At 33.3% G+C, this 17304-nt stretch overlaps 1 protein-coding gene across 1 annotated transcript; it reads right to left on the bottom strand.

The window, feature by feature from the left end:
- Nucleotides 1-386: 386 nt before the first annotated feature.
- Nucleotides 387-16430, bottom strand: TRIADDRAFT_61967 (uncharacterized protein; the record flags this gene model as incomplete). The annotated part of the gene is made up of 49 exons (XM_002117890.1): nucleotides 387-467; nucleotides 557-676; nucleotides 746-829; nucleotides 895-1011; nucleotides 1189-1255; nucleotides 1350-1468; nucleotides 1548-1657; nucleotides 1730-1816; nucleotides 1887-2055; nucleotides 2128-2278; nucleotides 2311-2409; nucleotides 2515-2574; nucleotides 2688-2749; nucleotides 2834-2925; nucleotides 3086-3164; nucleotides 3262-3483; nucleotides 3635-3822; nucleotides 3954-4123; nucleotides 4192-4436; nucleotides 4543-4722; nucleotides 4843-5070; nucleotides 5167-5340; nucleotides 5440-5568; nucleotides 5655-5772; nucleotides 5857-6005; nucleotides 6101-6166; nucleotides 6364-6513; nucleotides 6596-6682; nucleotides 6857-6991; nucleotides 7120-7179; nucleotides 7279-7335; nucleotides 7436-7567; nucleotides 7796-7903; nucleotides 8200-8295; nucleotides 8406-9073; nucleotides 9199-9334; nucleotides 9443-9574; nucleotides 9647-9725; nucleotides 9806-9879; nucleotides 10003-10188; nucleotides 10714-10782; nucleotides 10903-11016; nucleotides 11203-11345; nucleotides 11432-11553; nucleotides 11663-11847; nucleotides 12088-12162; nucleotides 12356-12436; nucleotides 16074-16187; nucleotides 16413-16430. The coding sequence occupies 49 exons, from the start codon at nucleotides 16428-16430 to the stop codon at nucleotides 387-389; spliced, it is 6387 nt and encodes a 2128-aa protein (XP_002117926.1).
- Between the last annotated feature and the right edge of the window lie 874 nt (nucleotides 16431-17304).

Raw genomic sequence — 17304 nt, 5'->3', positions numbered from 1 at the left:
GGTGTAACGCCATAAAACAATACTTCTAAATAATCTTTTCTTTGTTAACTTAGGCTGCATTCAAGGCTGATATAAAGGAAAGTTAGCATGTACATTAGATGAGAAGAATAATATTACGGTTGTGTCATCATCATGTGGTCGGTTGTTATTCCGGTTTACAAAATAAGCTCATATCAGTTTCTGTTATCTACAGTAATAAAGTCGAGTAATGCAAAAATCTCTAGCTTTAGAGGATACCAATCTATTAACGTCCGCTAATAATCGAATTATCATTACTCATTAACAATCTGACTAATTTAGCGACGTCAGAAACTACTAGAAATGATCGACACTCTTTTTTCCGCAATGATCACACAACAACGATTTTACCAATCTTTGTAAATCGACTATTGTCCGGAATTGTTTTCACCTTTCGTGGCAATAAGCTGTGATATGTAAGAGGTTAGCAAATCATCCATTTTATACCCCTAAAATAAATTTTATATAAGGTGTAAGATGTCAATAAATGATTGATTAACAAATACGAATGCAGACACTGATGTTTACAAGTATTTACCAAATGGGTTTCACACAGTAACTTCATTCCATTAACGGAATCACCAATCGTCATGTGAAAGTATGCATTTCCGCTACTCCAGCTGGATATCTTGGTGAATGGATACTGTGTAATGATTTTCTGGTAAAGACAAATTTTATAATAATTAAAATGGAGCTATTAAAGTTTCATGAACCTAACATGACCAACCTTATTGATTGGATTTATAAAGAATACGCCACCCTTGTTGATTGCAATTAATAAATTTTCAGGCAGCTCTTGTCCAGTTGTTTGCTAAAATAATAAGAGTAGATCAGATTATTTGTAACAACTTCTATACAAATTAAATAGAAAACTACCTTGATATCGAAAAAGGCGGATCCAAAAGTAGCCCATTTTTCAACCTCTTGCAAAAATGCAATTTTGGCATCATGTTTAGTCATTCCTCGACCACTAGTATAAGATTCAGTTATCGCCTGATAGATTATAAACATTTAGTTTTAAAATATTGCACCTTCCAATGTGATAGTACTTAGAATTCTTAATAAAGTCAATTTATTAAAACAACATGATAATCCGTCACTATTACAACATGAATAATTCCAGTACTAATAATCGACTACGTAGTTTTGCTTTAAAATAATCAAACTAACTTGTTCCCATTCTTCTGCTGATAAATTACCAATAGCATCGTAAGGAACCAAGTCGCGTAATAACCTCCTGATATGTTCAATAAATTAATCATTCGTTGAGTTTCATAATTCTGTGCACCTTGTCTCTAGTGACAATATTTACTGTACGAAAAGATTCTTACTGAATATTGTTCAGTTCAGAATTATCATCGCCATGCTTTACACGATATTGTAAAGCTGCCAATCGGATTGCATCTTCTTTGGCGCACTTATGATATCCTCGAAGATATTTCGGTAATTCCTAACACAGTCATAGTTTCGATATTACTTTGGAAAAGAATGATAATTTATTAAATTACGATTAACTTCTTCCAACCTACCTGATGATAGTGAAATATTAAATCTGCATTTCTATCAGCTCCAACGACAACATCAGACCATAACTTTCTCATAAAGTACAGCTGATATGCAAGTTCACCTGGACTTTTATCTTCAGCAGTTAAATAAAAATCTTTAGTGTAAGGCTAATATAGTAAAGAAGTTTTATTTCACGAAATCTTACCTTCTTTCCCTCGTATATTGGCCTTTACCCATTCAGAGACATGACGTATAAAATCAAACAAGTAATCTCCTTCTGGTATGCTAACAACTGATATTTTAATCCACAATTCAGTAATCAATAAGTAAATTATGCAAATTAAACGCAATGCTTATCTTACATTTATCAGCCATTCTTACAAACAAGCTGAAGCCATTGCCGGACGTAAGCTGCATACGAGCAATGATAGCCTGACATAAATCTCTTGCCTTTATGGATGAGCTAATATCGAACGCGTGATAGCTTTCATCAGGGAAGTAAATTTTATGCATTAACTTGATTGTCTTTTGCTACGGAAAAATTGATAGCGTTAGGTAGAATTACAATTGAGAACAATATCCCAATGTGATTTCACAAGAAACCTGGATAGCTTGTACTTCCACAACATGTGGCGGATATTTACGAGGTCCACTTCTAGATGTTGCAAAAACATAAGGCGCGTTGATTAATTTGCTAGATATCATAACGACTGATTTAAAATTTAATTTTACAGCAATAAAGTTGATAAATAACCTAGTAGAGGAACAGAAATTATTACAACGTACCTGAGGAGCTTTCTCAATCTAGATATACAATCTTGGGCTATGGGATTGTTAACCTTACGGGACACCAAAAAAGTATTAACTTCCCTCACTAGAGAATTCCTGTAGTTATTTTAGCAAAATGAGAAACGTAGTAAAATTAGCTTTTCTGCAGTAATCAATTACGACCATTATATGTACTGATATACGAATGTAGGAGTATCTTACGTTGGCAAGAGGCAACCGGTACATAGCCAAAATAGTTCCCACCCTCTTTCTTCACTTTGACTAAAATTTAATGAGATTGTTTTCATAACAATTATTATAAAGATATGGCCATCAATTATATATTATCAATCCTTACCGAAATTCATATAATTTTACATAAGCACCGTCCTAACCTTATCTTATTCTCAGTTAACTGTTTCATAATTTGACAATAGACTTCATCGCAAAGTACTTTCTGTAGTATAATTAAGGTAGCGTAAGCCGTTAGAAATTATTAACGCGACCACATTAAGGTTATTTTACATGGAAAAAGTTTGACCTGTAGAATAGCGGGCTCAAATATGGCATCTGTAAGTTCAGTATTGTGTCTTGACTTCTTAGAAGGGTAGTCTCCCATATACTTCATAATAGCTAAAATATATACGTGTATGTTAGCAATGTGAAATGCATTAAATGAAAAGACTACTGAAAGTGTTTTTGTATCTCCAGGGTGACTGGGTATCCTGATCGATATACCCAGCATAAAATCATTAAAGCTTTCAATTATAATTGATTTGGTATGTTTACTAACCTAAGAAAATTCTAACAGCATCAGAACACAACTCATCCTGTTCAATCAAATTTTTCAGTAATGGATGTTTTATTGGCTCCTGTGATAGTGATAATTATAATTAAAACAGGTAAATGAAGTGTACTCTTTTTTCAATTCGTTTCAGCTTATTACAAAACTATAAATTTTATATATACCCGAGAGCAAATCCAACTTCTGTCTTTTTCTTTTCTCCTAAATCCTGACCTTGATATAGTTTTTTGCATAGATTTTTTGTAAGGTGTAAAATTTTCCTGCGCGTAAGATTCCAGTGTATATGTTTCACTTCCATCGTAGCTACTTTCATCGACCCTGTTAGGATCCAGTCCACCATTTAAATTCTTTCGATAAACTTGGGATCCATAATTAGCTAGAGCTTCCTAAATTTACAAACGTAATGTAATTTGATCAAAATAATTGGTAGTAATAGGAAAATAAATGTCGCTTCCTTAGTGATAATGTATTATTGAGAGAATCCCATGATCACTAGATTTCTGTAGCAGAACAATGTTCAAAATCATTAATACCAACCACGATATCATCTGGAGGTTTAACGAGAGTAGGGATTTGATATACACATTCTGCAGGAAAATCACCGGAACGGCCAGTACGGAGACAATTTCCGTGTTTCCAACCAACATGGGATGAAATATCTTTTACTAGATCCGATAGCTTGATTAAGTCTCCTTTCTTAAAACTAAGTACTGAAGATCCGTCGCCTATAATTACAGTTTTAAAATTAAGAGCCAGCTGTTAAAATATGATTCATGATAATTGTAAACTATTATTAGAATAACATAAAATAAAAAATATAACGTTACTGTACTCTCTACAATAATAAATAGCTTACTTGGATTACTATAATCCATAATTGCTACAACATATTTCGATCTTTGGCGTAGACCATCAAGAAAGCCACCAACTAAATTCTTTATATCCTCACCATTGGTTGATGTAAACATGTACTCGTCGCCTTTTATCGTCGTAAACGAGAAACTGCTGCCATGCTTTGAACTACTCCTATGTGCAGCAATTATAGCAATAGTTAGTTTAGCATATTTATAGTTGGCGGTTATTATCGTACTTACATGGTACTCGTAACATTTGCTAACTCTGGATATGAACATTCCGCTAGAAGTCTTTCGTATTCATCGACAATATATATTCCAGTCCAGTTTACAGCAATAATAACTTCATTTTTTGGTAGACTTGGTCCAGAAAATTTAAAAGCCTCGTAAAATCGAGAGAAAAATAATGGCCATCTATTCATTGCAAAGTTAACTAAGCCTTCCTTAACTTGCTGTCTCTCAATTCTGTTTTGTGTGTAGTATGCCTTTCATAAATAAATATACCAGAAATATCAGTTTAGGGTCAGGATTTGGTTTTACTTCTTACAGTACGTAGAAAATTGGCAAAATGAGTTAGAGATCCTAAATTACCTTTTTAAAAGAATTTGAAACCATCATTGCCCACTTATCGATTACTTTCGATTGCTTAGTTCCTTGCAACGAAGATTTTGGAATATAATTATCCAACATTTCGCACAATTTATCTTTCTTTAGATGTCCTCCATACTCAATATAATATTGCTGAGCAGCAATTTCAGCTAATTCTTCATCCTATTGAAACATATAAAAGCACAGGTTAAGAGAAACAATGGAGAACATAATCTGGTCAGTAGCTTTTAAATACACGGCGTATTACGATAAATATCCAGAAATGAAGTCTATCTCACAAACCTTGTCACATTTGTATTCTCCATGTTGAACTCCGCGAATGATCTGATAATATATAAGATTGGTACTAACTGGATCATTAGTACCGTTTTGCCAAGGCGCGAATATTTCCTTACGAAAGAACATACGCCAAGGAGTATGGCGTTCAGGATATCCTTGCTCTCTAGCGTATACTTCACACTGAGCAACTGCATCCATAACGTGGTCATCTCCACTCCCTAAACAGGATACCTATTGTGAATTGCAACATCAATTACCATTAATTTCGAATTTTGATTTTGTAACATATTTCACTTTACAATTTTTAACTTTAGCAGTACTAGTTACTTTATCATGTAATGCAATATATAAAGAAAAGCCGAATGTTTCTTTCATAGATTTCTTTTGAGCAAGTTGTGCACATAATTCTTTTGCCGTGGTTGCTGAATCGGCCGTTGCTGTTGTATTAGTTCCATCCATGAAGGTTAATGGAATATTGATCGGCTCTTTTAATTTTGTAGCCTATAATACACGTATAAGGAATCTGTATTACATTTTGACGTAGATTGCAACATAAAATTGGAGGGTTATCAAAATAATCTATAGAGGCAATGCTGTCACCTGTAATTCTAACCAACAAGGAGGCTGCTGTCGTGCACCATTTGCATACGTTCGGTTCAGACGTTCTTCGCAGTAAGGAGCGTATCCAGCTGGGCCTTCACGGATGAAACACACCAAATATTTTTCCAACTAATAAATACATATCGTTATTAGTCCTTACAGACACTTTAAAGCTACAATGATTTTTATTGATTACAACATGTCCTAAAGCTAACTTTACTACTAGGAGTAAAACATCCCAAACACAATGACATCAATATCCATCCACGCGCATAACTTGATTTTAAATGATTCTCGGTAAGTTGCTTGCATAGTTGGCAATAAATCTCATCTCTACAATGTAGGTTTTTAGTTCGCGTCAGTATCTTGCAAATATAAAATCTGACGGTTGCTAAAAGTTATTAATTTAGGCAATACCGAAGATCCTTTCTTTGAATACCATGGCCTATGATAAATCGTATTTTCTCTAGATTGGTGGTATGCTTTTGCAAAAAACCTGCAGCCTCTTTTATAGTGGCATCTAGTTCTTCCTCTTTACCCTGCTTTGTTATGCTACTGATTTCAGTCTGGTATTGTTAAATATTAAAGAATGGAAGAAAGTGATTAAGAACTTAATTATTAATTGTAATATATCATAATTGAGCATGCAATGCGTTTATACCCTATGTTTGCTCTTCTTTCTTTGAGATATTGAGAAATATTTTAAAACCGATTTACCATAACTACCCTAAATGTAAAGCAAAACATGGAAGTTATAACCTGGCGCATTACCGATATCCGAAAATTGCAAGTATTTCGCTATAATTCAACTACAATACGAAATTTAAATGTTAGGGCATAATTTTTATCTCTATCTATCATCTTAAATTAAGGTAACAACAGCTTCAGTACTCATACACGTGTAGGATGCATAATTAGTATTACCGAACGACCACTTTTAACAGAGTCACCGCTTTGAGATTCAAAAAATTTCTTATGCTTTGAGGCTTTACGTCCTATTGTCTTGTTATACAGTTTATGAATTATAGATAAGGAAGCTTCAGGGGCATCCGTGTCGTCAATTTGCTGTTGAGGCTAATAATTCAAAAGGGTAAAGAAAATTTCGGCATTAACATTCATCACTATAAAGTAGCAAGTAAAACATTATTGCACATACCTGCAACGGTGATGGCTGAGCTGCGGCTTTTGGCTCTGGAAGGTCTCCCATGAATCTTAATATTGCAATCCATATCGACAAGGCAATCTTAAGAAAATAGTGGTACTGTTAGGACGTCATGCAGAGTTTGCATTTTTAAATTGCTCAAGTAAGCAAATAAAGTCATTGAAAATATATATGCATATGTATTGTTAGAATTTCGCAATCGTTGCTGCAGTTATTTATTTAGTTAACGACATTGCAGGATAATGTTCTACTTACGGCTCTATCTTGTTCATTTACTAAGTCGAGTAATGGCCGCTTGATAGGCTTTCGCAGAATGACACCGGTAGCATCGCCGACAAAGTAAGTAGCCGCAAACTTTGAAAACTGGTAGTTTGAAATATTATCTTCCATCTAGCAACAGTCAAAAATTATTTTGTAATAAATCAACTACAGTTCCGTGGCATGTAACACTGGCAATCTTGTGCAAGACACTGTCATAATATTGCAGCATAGTAATCAATTCAAATAAGAGTACATACAGTTGTGGAGCTGCTTTTTCTAATGCTATTTCGAACATCTTTAGTAGTTTCGGACAAATCCTATATATAAAAAAAGCAGTATTACATGCGGATTAGATATGCAAAATAGTTTCAGCTTCATTGTTACGGCGATATTAAATCATAAAATGAAAAATGAACCGGTGTAGATTCAGTTTTCTCATCATCAGGTGGAAGGAAGTCAAACATTTGATCCACCTAATTGATTATTTAAATGCAATTAATTAATTCGTATTCAAATAAGTGGTAATAATAACAGGTTACAGTTATAGAAGTATATTGGTAAGTTAGTTCGAACCACTTGTGAATGATCAACTTCTTCATCTGCTTTACTCTTAGCTAGTTCTATTCTAATTTGTTTCTCTTGAAATTCCCGACGTTCTCTTTCTTCATTATCTTGTTTTGCTTTCTCAATTTCTTGAAGGCGTTGCTAATGTAAAAGAATATCCATATTATAAGATTAGGTTACTGATAAAGTCACAATATATTCAGCTACAATTGTTGAGATAGTAAAATATTTTGCATTTTATTACTGTCAGCGTTTTCAGCTATAGAATGGCTAAGATACGATACAACAAGGCTGACATTAAGATGGTCACATTGCATAGAAAGATGCTTTCAAAATAGATTTTTTTTTCGTAACTTTACAGATGCAAACCTGTTGAAGCACTTCCGCTTGTTTACGAGCTTTTTCCTTGTCCATTTTTTTGGCGAGTTTCTTTTCCTCTGAAATTCGTATTTGTTCAATCTCTTCACGTCGTCGTTTCTGGAATCGATTAAATGCTGTTTCAGCAAACGATTACAAAATATAAAAGTATAAATTCTGCATACTTGTTCAATAGCCTGGCGATATAATTTCCTTGCAATCATCATTCTAATCATAGATTGAATCCTTATAACACTAGCTTTTTTTATTTTGAAATCTTGCCTAACAAGATAACCTCTCAGGTGAGGCTGTGAGAAAAAGTATACGTATGAGAAAATAATGTGTATCAATTAACTAATCATCAATTTATAGCTGATAGGCAAGACGTAATATCACTTTGATTTTATTTCATGTACCTGTAACCGACAAATAATATTTCTCTTTGCCTTATAGTCATTTGCTATTCGGTTGCTTGTTATGATAGCCTGTAGTCGAGTAAAGCCAGTACTCATCTAAAACAGAATATTATCATATTAATTAAATTCTCCGACGATATTTATCGTTAATCAAGTTATAAAGTAGTCCAGTTTAGCAATGATCTAAATGAAATATACACATGTACTTTAATATATTTCTCTCTTGTAGTCTTAGCCTTCCAATTTTTTTGAATAACTATAACTGCATTTCTCAGTTCTATGTAGCTACTACGACACAGGTAGCCGCGATAAGTTTTCTGGATAGTTATCACAGATTTGTGTAAAGATTCTTCACGGGCCTTTTCTAATGATTCTTGAACATTATCTTTCAAGAATAATTTTGTTTTTCCCAATTGATAGCCAGACTTTACATTTATTTTAGCCATAATACGGGATGAAGCATCCTTTGCACTTTTTATTTTGTTAATGTGGGGAAGCTTGGAATCGAGTATGCCATAACGTTTGATAAAGTCTGTATACAAGTGTCTAACTGGATATCCAGCGACACGAATTTTAATTGTCTCCATCATTCCAGAATATCTAAGCTGTCGAGTGCAAACTAATCTATCAAATACTTTTGGTTGCTTCCCATTGTTCGGTTTTATACATCTTATAAACATGGGCTGACAATCGCCTAATGTTCTCAATAAAGAGTCGAGTGATTTCTTAAACTGAATACCAACAGTTAATGGCATTTTACGTGATTCTTGTGCCAGATCTTTCTCGAATAGTTCTCGTAACAGCACTAAGCCACTCGATTTTACGACCTCTAATAAATCACCACCAAATGTGTCACGATTCTTTTCCAACATTTCTATAGATCAGAAAATATTTTAGAATAGTTAATGACATCATGTTGAGTATGGCATTATTTCAAGACTTGCATCTATCCATTATGCGAACGCAATCAAAATTATTTCAGTATTAATGTTGCTGTACCTCTACTCTGATATTTCACTACACCAGCGTAATGGCGGATTCCAAAGTTAGCCTCCATTTGAGATTTAGGCTTCACGTAAGCTGAGTTCTTAGCGTGATGTTGATGTAACTTTGATAGCATTGTACTATCTGTACCCTAGAGTAAACCATAGAGACATTTTCAATAGGATAGCTATTCGATTAAAGTTACAAGTTATAAACGCATAAATCAGTTGTAGATAAGCTAGTGTATTGGCATTCTTACTCTGGGAAAACGACTTTCTTCATCAATAATCGATATAATGTTCATTTGTTTATAGGCAATCATATCAAGAATGTTTTGATTATCTGTGAATTTAATTCCCTGCCAATTTATGCCTTCTTTCGTATATTCTGACTGTATCATTAGAGATGACAATTTAATGACATTGAAAACTCTTATATATCATAAATTATCAGGTAGTTTTACCTGCTCAAGCTTAAAAATATATTTTACAAAATATTGCTGTAGGCTTTCATTCGCAAAGTTGATACACAATTGTTCGAAGCTGAGGTAGACAGAGAAGGAATTATAGTGATAAAGAAATACATCTTTTGCACCCTAGTGTGTAATACTTTGATCACAAACCTATTAGTTTCGAGTTTTTCAAATCCGAATATATCAAGAACTCCGATAGAAGTGCGATGATGCGCTTTATTAGTCTATGTAAGGATTGAAAGGCGAGCTTTTCATTAAGAGCAGCTATACAATACTTGCAGTTATGCTTCTTTGGAATTGAGACACATGTGCTCGTATACATCGTACAAATTGCTATGTATTCTTACCAAAAATTTATAGATAGAATGATTGATTTTATTGACAATCCAAACGAATAATCTGCTATAAATTCCTTTGGCCAACGCATCTCTGATATTGATAGCTTTTGATAACTCAACCGGTGAATATATTTTTTCTCCTCCCGTGAGGGTGGTTCTATTAGTTAACACTTCCGATAAATCACTGGCCCTAACCTTTATCAAATGAAAAATAGAGCATGAAATTTTTAAATATTAGCAATGTTTCTTTAGCAACATGATCTACAGTGTAAAATGCATAATTAAAATAAAGTTAATTGTTCAATAGTAAAAATTTGGTTAAGATAGAAAATTAGCTTGATAACCTGAAACAGAGTTGATGCCATCTTTACTTGTTTGGGATTACTGACTTCGCAGGCTTCTAAATGTTCAATAATCATTTCTAATATAGTAAATAACATATTACAATTAGTTGGGAATGAAACTTAAGGAGATTATTTTATTTTATGTATTGTTAATTCAACATTACAAGCATTTATAAATTGCCTGAGAATTGAATGTTTCCTAGATTAAGAATCCCAGATAGAACTTGGAATATAGATTTAATTTCGTCGGTATTAAAATTTAAGACCTAAACAGTGGTCAATACAATGAGAGCATGAAGTTAGTACTAGAGCCTTTACTCTGTATTAATGATTTTAACAACATTAAAAAATGTACCAATCATTTCATAGAATGTACCTCCATTGCATTATTGATATGATTAAATAGTTCTTTTTCATCTCCATCTTGACAAATAGTGCAATTACCCTAAAAGTAAAACGAGGGTTAAAGCGGTCAGCTACTGATACCGTAGTACTAAAGTGAGAATAATATCTTTTTAAGCAGCAGCAACATCCTTTCGTTCACAGATACTGGACGAATGTTTACCCTAGTAAGATAATAATAATCTGTCGCTTTTGTAAGTTGAAGCCTCGCTTTTTCGCTACTTGGAAGGCCAGCAAGCATTCGATAAAAGATATGATAGTTCCGTTCATCCTTCATCTAAAATAATCAATATAGAAATATTTAATTATTTTAATATTTGACTAAGCCTATAGCGAGCTAAAATACCCCTGTAATGTAGTCTGTATATTGCTATTCCAGAGATAAAGCACTTAAATTGATGTATGTGTATATGAGCAGAGAGTGCTTATTTATGCCATGAGAACCCTTGATATAAGCTTTTACCTGATTTACAATCCTTGATTTTTCCAGTAGATATTGCTCAACATGAGCACCTTCGATTATTCCGTAATCGTTGAAATTTATTTCGGTGTACTTTCCGAAACGACTTGAGTTATCGTTACGAATAGTTTTAGCATTACCAAATGCTATACAAAGATTGGAAAGGGTAATTTAATAAGTACAAGCAATGACATAGATCACTTCATACATAACTGCAAATGATCATGGTTACCTTCAAGGATTGGATTTGCTTCTAAAATTTGCTGTTCGACGGAAGAATTTTTACCACTAATAGTAGCCAAATATTGCAGAACCAACTTTGCAGACTCTGTCTTGCCAGCTCCAGATTCGCCGCTAATGCAGGTCAATATTATATTATTAATTGCAATCAATACGGTGAATTGCGATTTACAAATAACGTACGAAGTTAATTTCATCAATAAGGAATTGAAAGTAATTTTACCTGATAATTAAGCACTGATCGGCATGTTCTATTTTCATTGTATTATAAACATGATTAGTCACAGCATAGATATGTGGAGGTAAATCTCCAAAAGGTTGATCTTGATATTTTTGGATATATTCGGCAGTGTAAATAGATTGTGGTTCATACGGATTGACGGCAACAAGAATAGTTCCAATATAGGTCTAGGACGATACAATAAACAAGACCATCAGTTGTGTAAGCACATGCACGGTCAATTTCTTTGTCTTGGTAAGAGATACAGGTACAGAAGAAAGATAGCGGATTTATCCATTTTCTATCTGATCTAATTATTAACTATCACCTAGTATAGTGTAGCTTTACGCTAATTCACTAGATTTGACATACTGTCAATTTTCTTTCACAAATTTTATGCTCTATCATACAACATGATAGATACTTACATAGATATCATTGTTATCGAATCTTAATTGAAGATTATGCAATATACTAGACTCTTGCAGGTCGTCTAGATTAACCTATATGCCAATGATAATAAATTTAGTCACCATTAAGTTTAATAAGCATTTTCTATTGCGTTATCTACAATAACATGCAATCAATCTAATAGATGATACAACAGTCTTACAGCATCAAGTCTGATGATACAAATCTGCCTTAAAATCGAAATTAAATTCTAAGTCTGCCTATGTAATTTAATAATATACTTACCATATCCTCAACACCCTGAATACTAGTTGGGTGCATAATCTTAATAACTTTGTCGGATTTGGCTTTCGATACAGGATGTTCCTATTGATAACATTGGCAGTCAAATAGCTTCAACGATATGATATTGAAATACCCTTAGTATAACCGCTTTCCTTGCACATTTATGTTAGATTAAAGATTAAGAATTACAAGTTTGTCACTCTAGCTAGTTGAAGATGAACTATCTAGCGCCTTTGTTTCAATTTAACTATTGTATATTGGGCTCTGATGTGATCAATAATTTGATTGAATGATGAAATAGTGGAAGTTTTGATTTTAATATGCAGTCTTGGCATACTAGTAGTAGTTAGTACTCGTGGTCGGAAAAGTAATCAATTCTAACATTGCCCACCAAAGTTGACAATTTATAAAACTGTGCACCAACCTAGTGAAGATTACTTCCTGTTTGTAAACAACTCTTTTGTACTATTACAGTAGAGTAGTTGGTGAAGTAGAAAGAATTCTTAAATAAAGACATTGCCAATGACAATTTGGAAGTAAAATATGTGAGAGTACTACTTGCTACTGCTTATCCTAGACGTCTAATACTGCAATAAAAAGATCCAAATGCGCTGATGGACCTGAATGTATTACAATTGTTCAACTATTTAGTATTCTAGACTATACTTCAGTAGTTAATTAAGTAGCAAATTTGAATATAATTGAAGCACTTCATATTTGATAGACAATAGTGTAATAATAATCTGTTCAAATTTCGCAACTTTCTTTCAAATTTCTATATCTAAAATAACAAACTGTGAAAAAAATTATAGCTTAACCTAAACTGCATTCATGATCAATAACAGCAATATCGTATAATCCCATTTTTTTTGTAAATTACTATATAACAAAGCGTTGGTGTTGAGTATGTGGATCAATATCTCATTACTTAAAGTATGGACTATTTTCTTATGTACTAAACATCAAAAGTGACAAAATAGATGTCAAAGTCAACAGAAAGCGTTGTCGACATTGCACAAAACAAAATGTAATTGTATCTCTATATAACACAGAATAAAATGCTACCATATCGCCTGTCAAATTAGATTTTTGGTTGACAAATTAACAGTCTGTCATAGGCGTATAATATTGAGTAAGTAAGATTCAGTAACATTGATTAATGTCTTCTAGAATATTGTTCAATCGAATACTATTACAAACACATGAAAATGGAAGAAGATTAAACAATGCTACTTGGATATTTTTAATATCTTAAAGGCAAAATCCTTAACGCTAGTAATCGATCATGGATGTAAAATGGTAGAAATGGATGCAAGCTAAGGAACGATTTTAACACTAAATACTTCAGAAAGGGACACAAGATGGCTAAAAGCATAACGATTTACCAAATAATATTTCTGCAATAGATGCAAGCTAGCTAAAAGCCTAGCCATTTTTTCTAGGCTACACTAAGCATCATTTCAACGTGATAAATCAGAAAATGGATAAGAATTTGTTGTAGTAGTTACATCCAAAGTAATCACTCATGGTAAGAAATATCATCAAGGCTGGAGATAGTTTACAATGTGCATGAAGATGGATTACTATTTGTAGGATTTGTGCAACGGCTATTTTCATGATGCAGAAGAGTCGATTAAGTTAAAGCTCGATGGTTTTACATTTAAATTTACTTTTATGTGAAGTAGTACTATCATGATTAGATAGATTAGAAATAGATATGATGAATGTTAAGGTTAACTATTTTATCCTTCCAGCATGTAAAGAAACTGGCGTTTCTTTTCCATTACCAGCGATCGGATATCGGTTAGCAATTGTTAAAAAGACTAATTCAATATTCTATGCTAAAAACATGCCACTAATCGGATTTTATTCTCCAGAATCTTTAATAATCGCAACGAACGTTAACTAAGGCAAAAGCTAAGGATATGATTCCGAAACTACGTCATATGAAATCAGTTTTACTTTCCATCATCGATAATCGTAACTTTAATTCCTTTAAGGACCAACTATTTTATCAGTACAGCCATTCAAATGAGTTTGATTTTCACTTGTCTAATCTAGCATAATCTAGCATAAGTACAGTTATAACTAATTCATGAGTTAAATAAAGATCACCTCTTCTTGTCTACTTCAATTGAGCCTATATCTCTTTTCTATCATCCTGTAAAATGCTAACTCATGTCAGGCTACACTTTTAGCATTTCATCCTTCATTCAATATATTTGATTCCTTTCCATTAAAGTAAACTCCAGATCAACTCATTTTATATTCGTGAACTATGGAAATAAACTGGTTTTGCTATACCATCATTATAGATAGACACATGCGTTGGCTATCCCTTAACCGTAAGTAATATCAAGACCTACTCGTTTCGTATCTTTATAACATCGAAATGAACTGGTTTAACTTTATCATCATGATTCATAACGTTCATTCATGCCATGGCTACAATCTGTATTTTATCCTCCAGTAAAATATGGTAGGCAGTTGATTTCTCCTTGCATTATCATAGCATAACGTTAAGTTATATCAAGGCTACATGTTGTATTTTTTCTCCAAAATGAATTCAAATTCAAATATGGCATTGAGTTGATTTTCCTCTCTCCTGATCATTGCATAATGTAAACTTATGTCAAGGTTACATTTGCTTTTTTTACCTTCATGAATCAATTCCAATCAAAATACGGTATTGAGTTGATCATTATCTTTCCTTAGCATTACTGAACGTTAATTTACGTCAAGGCTACATTTTGTATTGATCCTGGGTTGATTATTACCTTCTATTCTATCATTATCATTACCTAGCATTAACTTAATTTAAGACTATAATTTGTATTTTTATCCTTAATTGATTCTATAATCCAAATAGGGCATTGAGTTGATTTTCTTCTTTCCTTATTATTTCATTACATTAACTTACATCAAGACTGCGCCTTGCATTGATCCTTAACGACTTAAGCTGCAAAATCTTGAATTGATTTCCCCTTCCATTATCATTGTATACCGTAAACTTATGTCAAAACTATAATTGATAAATTAATTAATTATCATTTCATGTACGGCATTGAGTGGATTTTCTTCTTTCATTACGTTTATCAAGACTATATTTTGCATTGATCCCTTAACGACTTAAACTACAATCTTGAGTTGATTTCCCCTTCCATTATCATTGCATACCGTAAACTTATGTCAAGACTGTATTTGATATTTTATCCTGGATTAATGATCATTTGAAGAACGGCATGAAGTGGATTCTTCCCCTTTCCTTGTTACTACACAACGTCAACTTGTGTCAAAAGTAATGTTGTATTTTATCTTTAATTAATGACAATTAAATAGGACACTATGTTGATTTTTTTCTTCCATTATCCTTCTATAACGTTCATTTATGTCAAGGCACTATTGTATATTTTGTCCTTAACTGCTTCAAGTAGAAACTAATTTTCCCTTCTGTTACCGTGCTATAACATTAACGTTTGTTAAAGCTACATTCTCTATTTTGTCCTTAGTCAATTGAAGTACGATATTGAGTTGATTTTCTCAATCTATGATCATCCATCACCACAATGGAAGTTAACCAACATCAAGAGTAAATAGCTTATTCTTTCCATCATGTAAATAAGTTCACTCTCTACAACATAATATAAGCGTCATCGAACCCTAACCCTATCAAATTAAACACTCTTCTCTATCCAATTGAGCAATCAAACCATGTTACCTTTCCATCGTCGTCGATAACTACAATTTCTCCTTTCTCAGAAAAGGTTACTACACCAGCGATGGGCAAATCGAATTCGCCACCTTTTTGCTGATCCAACCAAACGTGGTCTCCCTACAAGAGAGGAGAAGAAAGAGGAAAATATTTTGTTACAGTATGGCAATGGCAAAACATGTTTTCAATCTATATCCTCCTTTCCATCCACCACACGGCAATGGATACATATCAAGAAAAAAGTGAAGGGATGACTAAGCTATGGCCGTCATCATCTGCTTTTTTTCAATCGATGATTCTTAGCCAAGCCATGACAATCCAATATATTCAATCATGATGCTTTACCTTGGCAACGATGACCATCTTGATCGAGGTTGGCTATCTTCAACACTTGGGATAAAGTGAAAATTCTCCTAGTCAAATTGTTTTCTACCGCATGCAATCAATTGATATCACTAATAAGAAAAAGGGGAAAGAAAGAAATACCCATCAAAATGAATAGAATAACCATGGCATCCATAGACCAAAAGAAATAGTCAATACAAACAAAAGCTATTCAATAACATCTCCTTAATGCCTATTGATTGCTGCCAAGTGTTGGTTCTATCTCATTATAACATGGAGAAACTGTTGGCTAAAAGATCTTTTCCCTTGATATCCATTCAATGATGAAAGCAATCTTAACCAGATGGTATTGTTCACTGATGGATGCTCAATCTATTTTTGGCTAGTTGGGGGGAATTTTGAATGGATAAGTTACACAACATACGGATGCCTTGCGAATGATGAGGATTGTTAAAGCTCACGACATTGCTGTCGATAGCTGGATTTCCCTTGAGGAATGGGATGATACTGTTGATGGATTGATAGTGAATTCATTTTGGGCTCGTTGGGAAAATGAATAGTCGTTATTGGAAAACTGAAATTTCATGGCATGATGATGATGAAGAATGTTAAGGCTATCGACATGGCTGTCGTGTTTGGATTTTCCCTTGAGGAATAAAGTAGGGGCAAAATGATACGGCCAATTCATGCATATTCAGTCCATGTTTTGGCTTGTTGGAAAATTTCACTGGATATGTTATGAATGCGTGACTAAATGATAGAGTAGATCCATTGGATCAGGATATTTGAATGGCTGATGATGAGGAGTGTTGACATATTTCAAGGGCATCGATATTGCTGTAATATTTTAGCGGTTGGGATCAACGAGTTAGGATAGAGAAGCTGATTGAGA

The sequence above is a fragment of the Trichoplax adhaerens genome, genomic scaffold (genome assembly GCF_000150275.1).
Source record: "Trichoplax adhaerens TRIADscaffold_32 genomic scaffold, whole genome shotgun sequence".
Taxonomy (NCBI): Eukaryota; Metazoa; Placozoa; class Uniplacotomia; order Trichoplacea; family Trichoplacidae; genus Trichoplax; species Trichoplax adhaerens.
The sequence above is the reverse complement of the archived record's forward strand: the minus strand, read 5'-3'. Positions and strand labels throughout refer to the sequence as shown.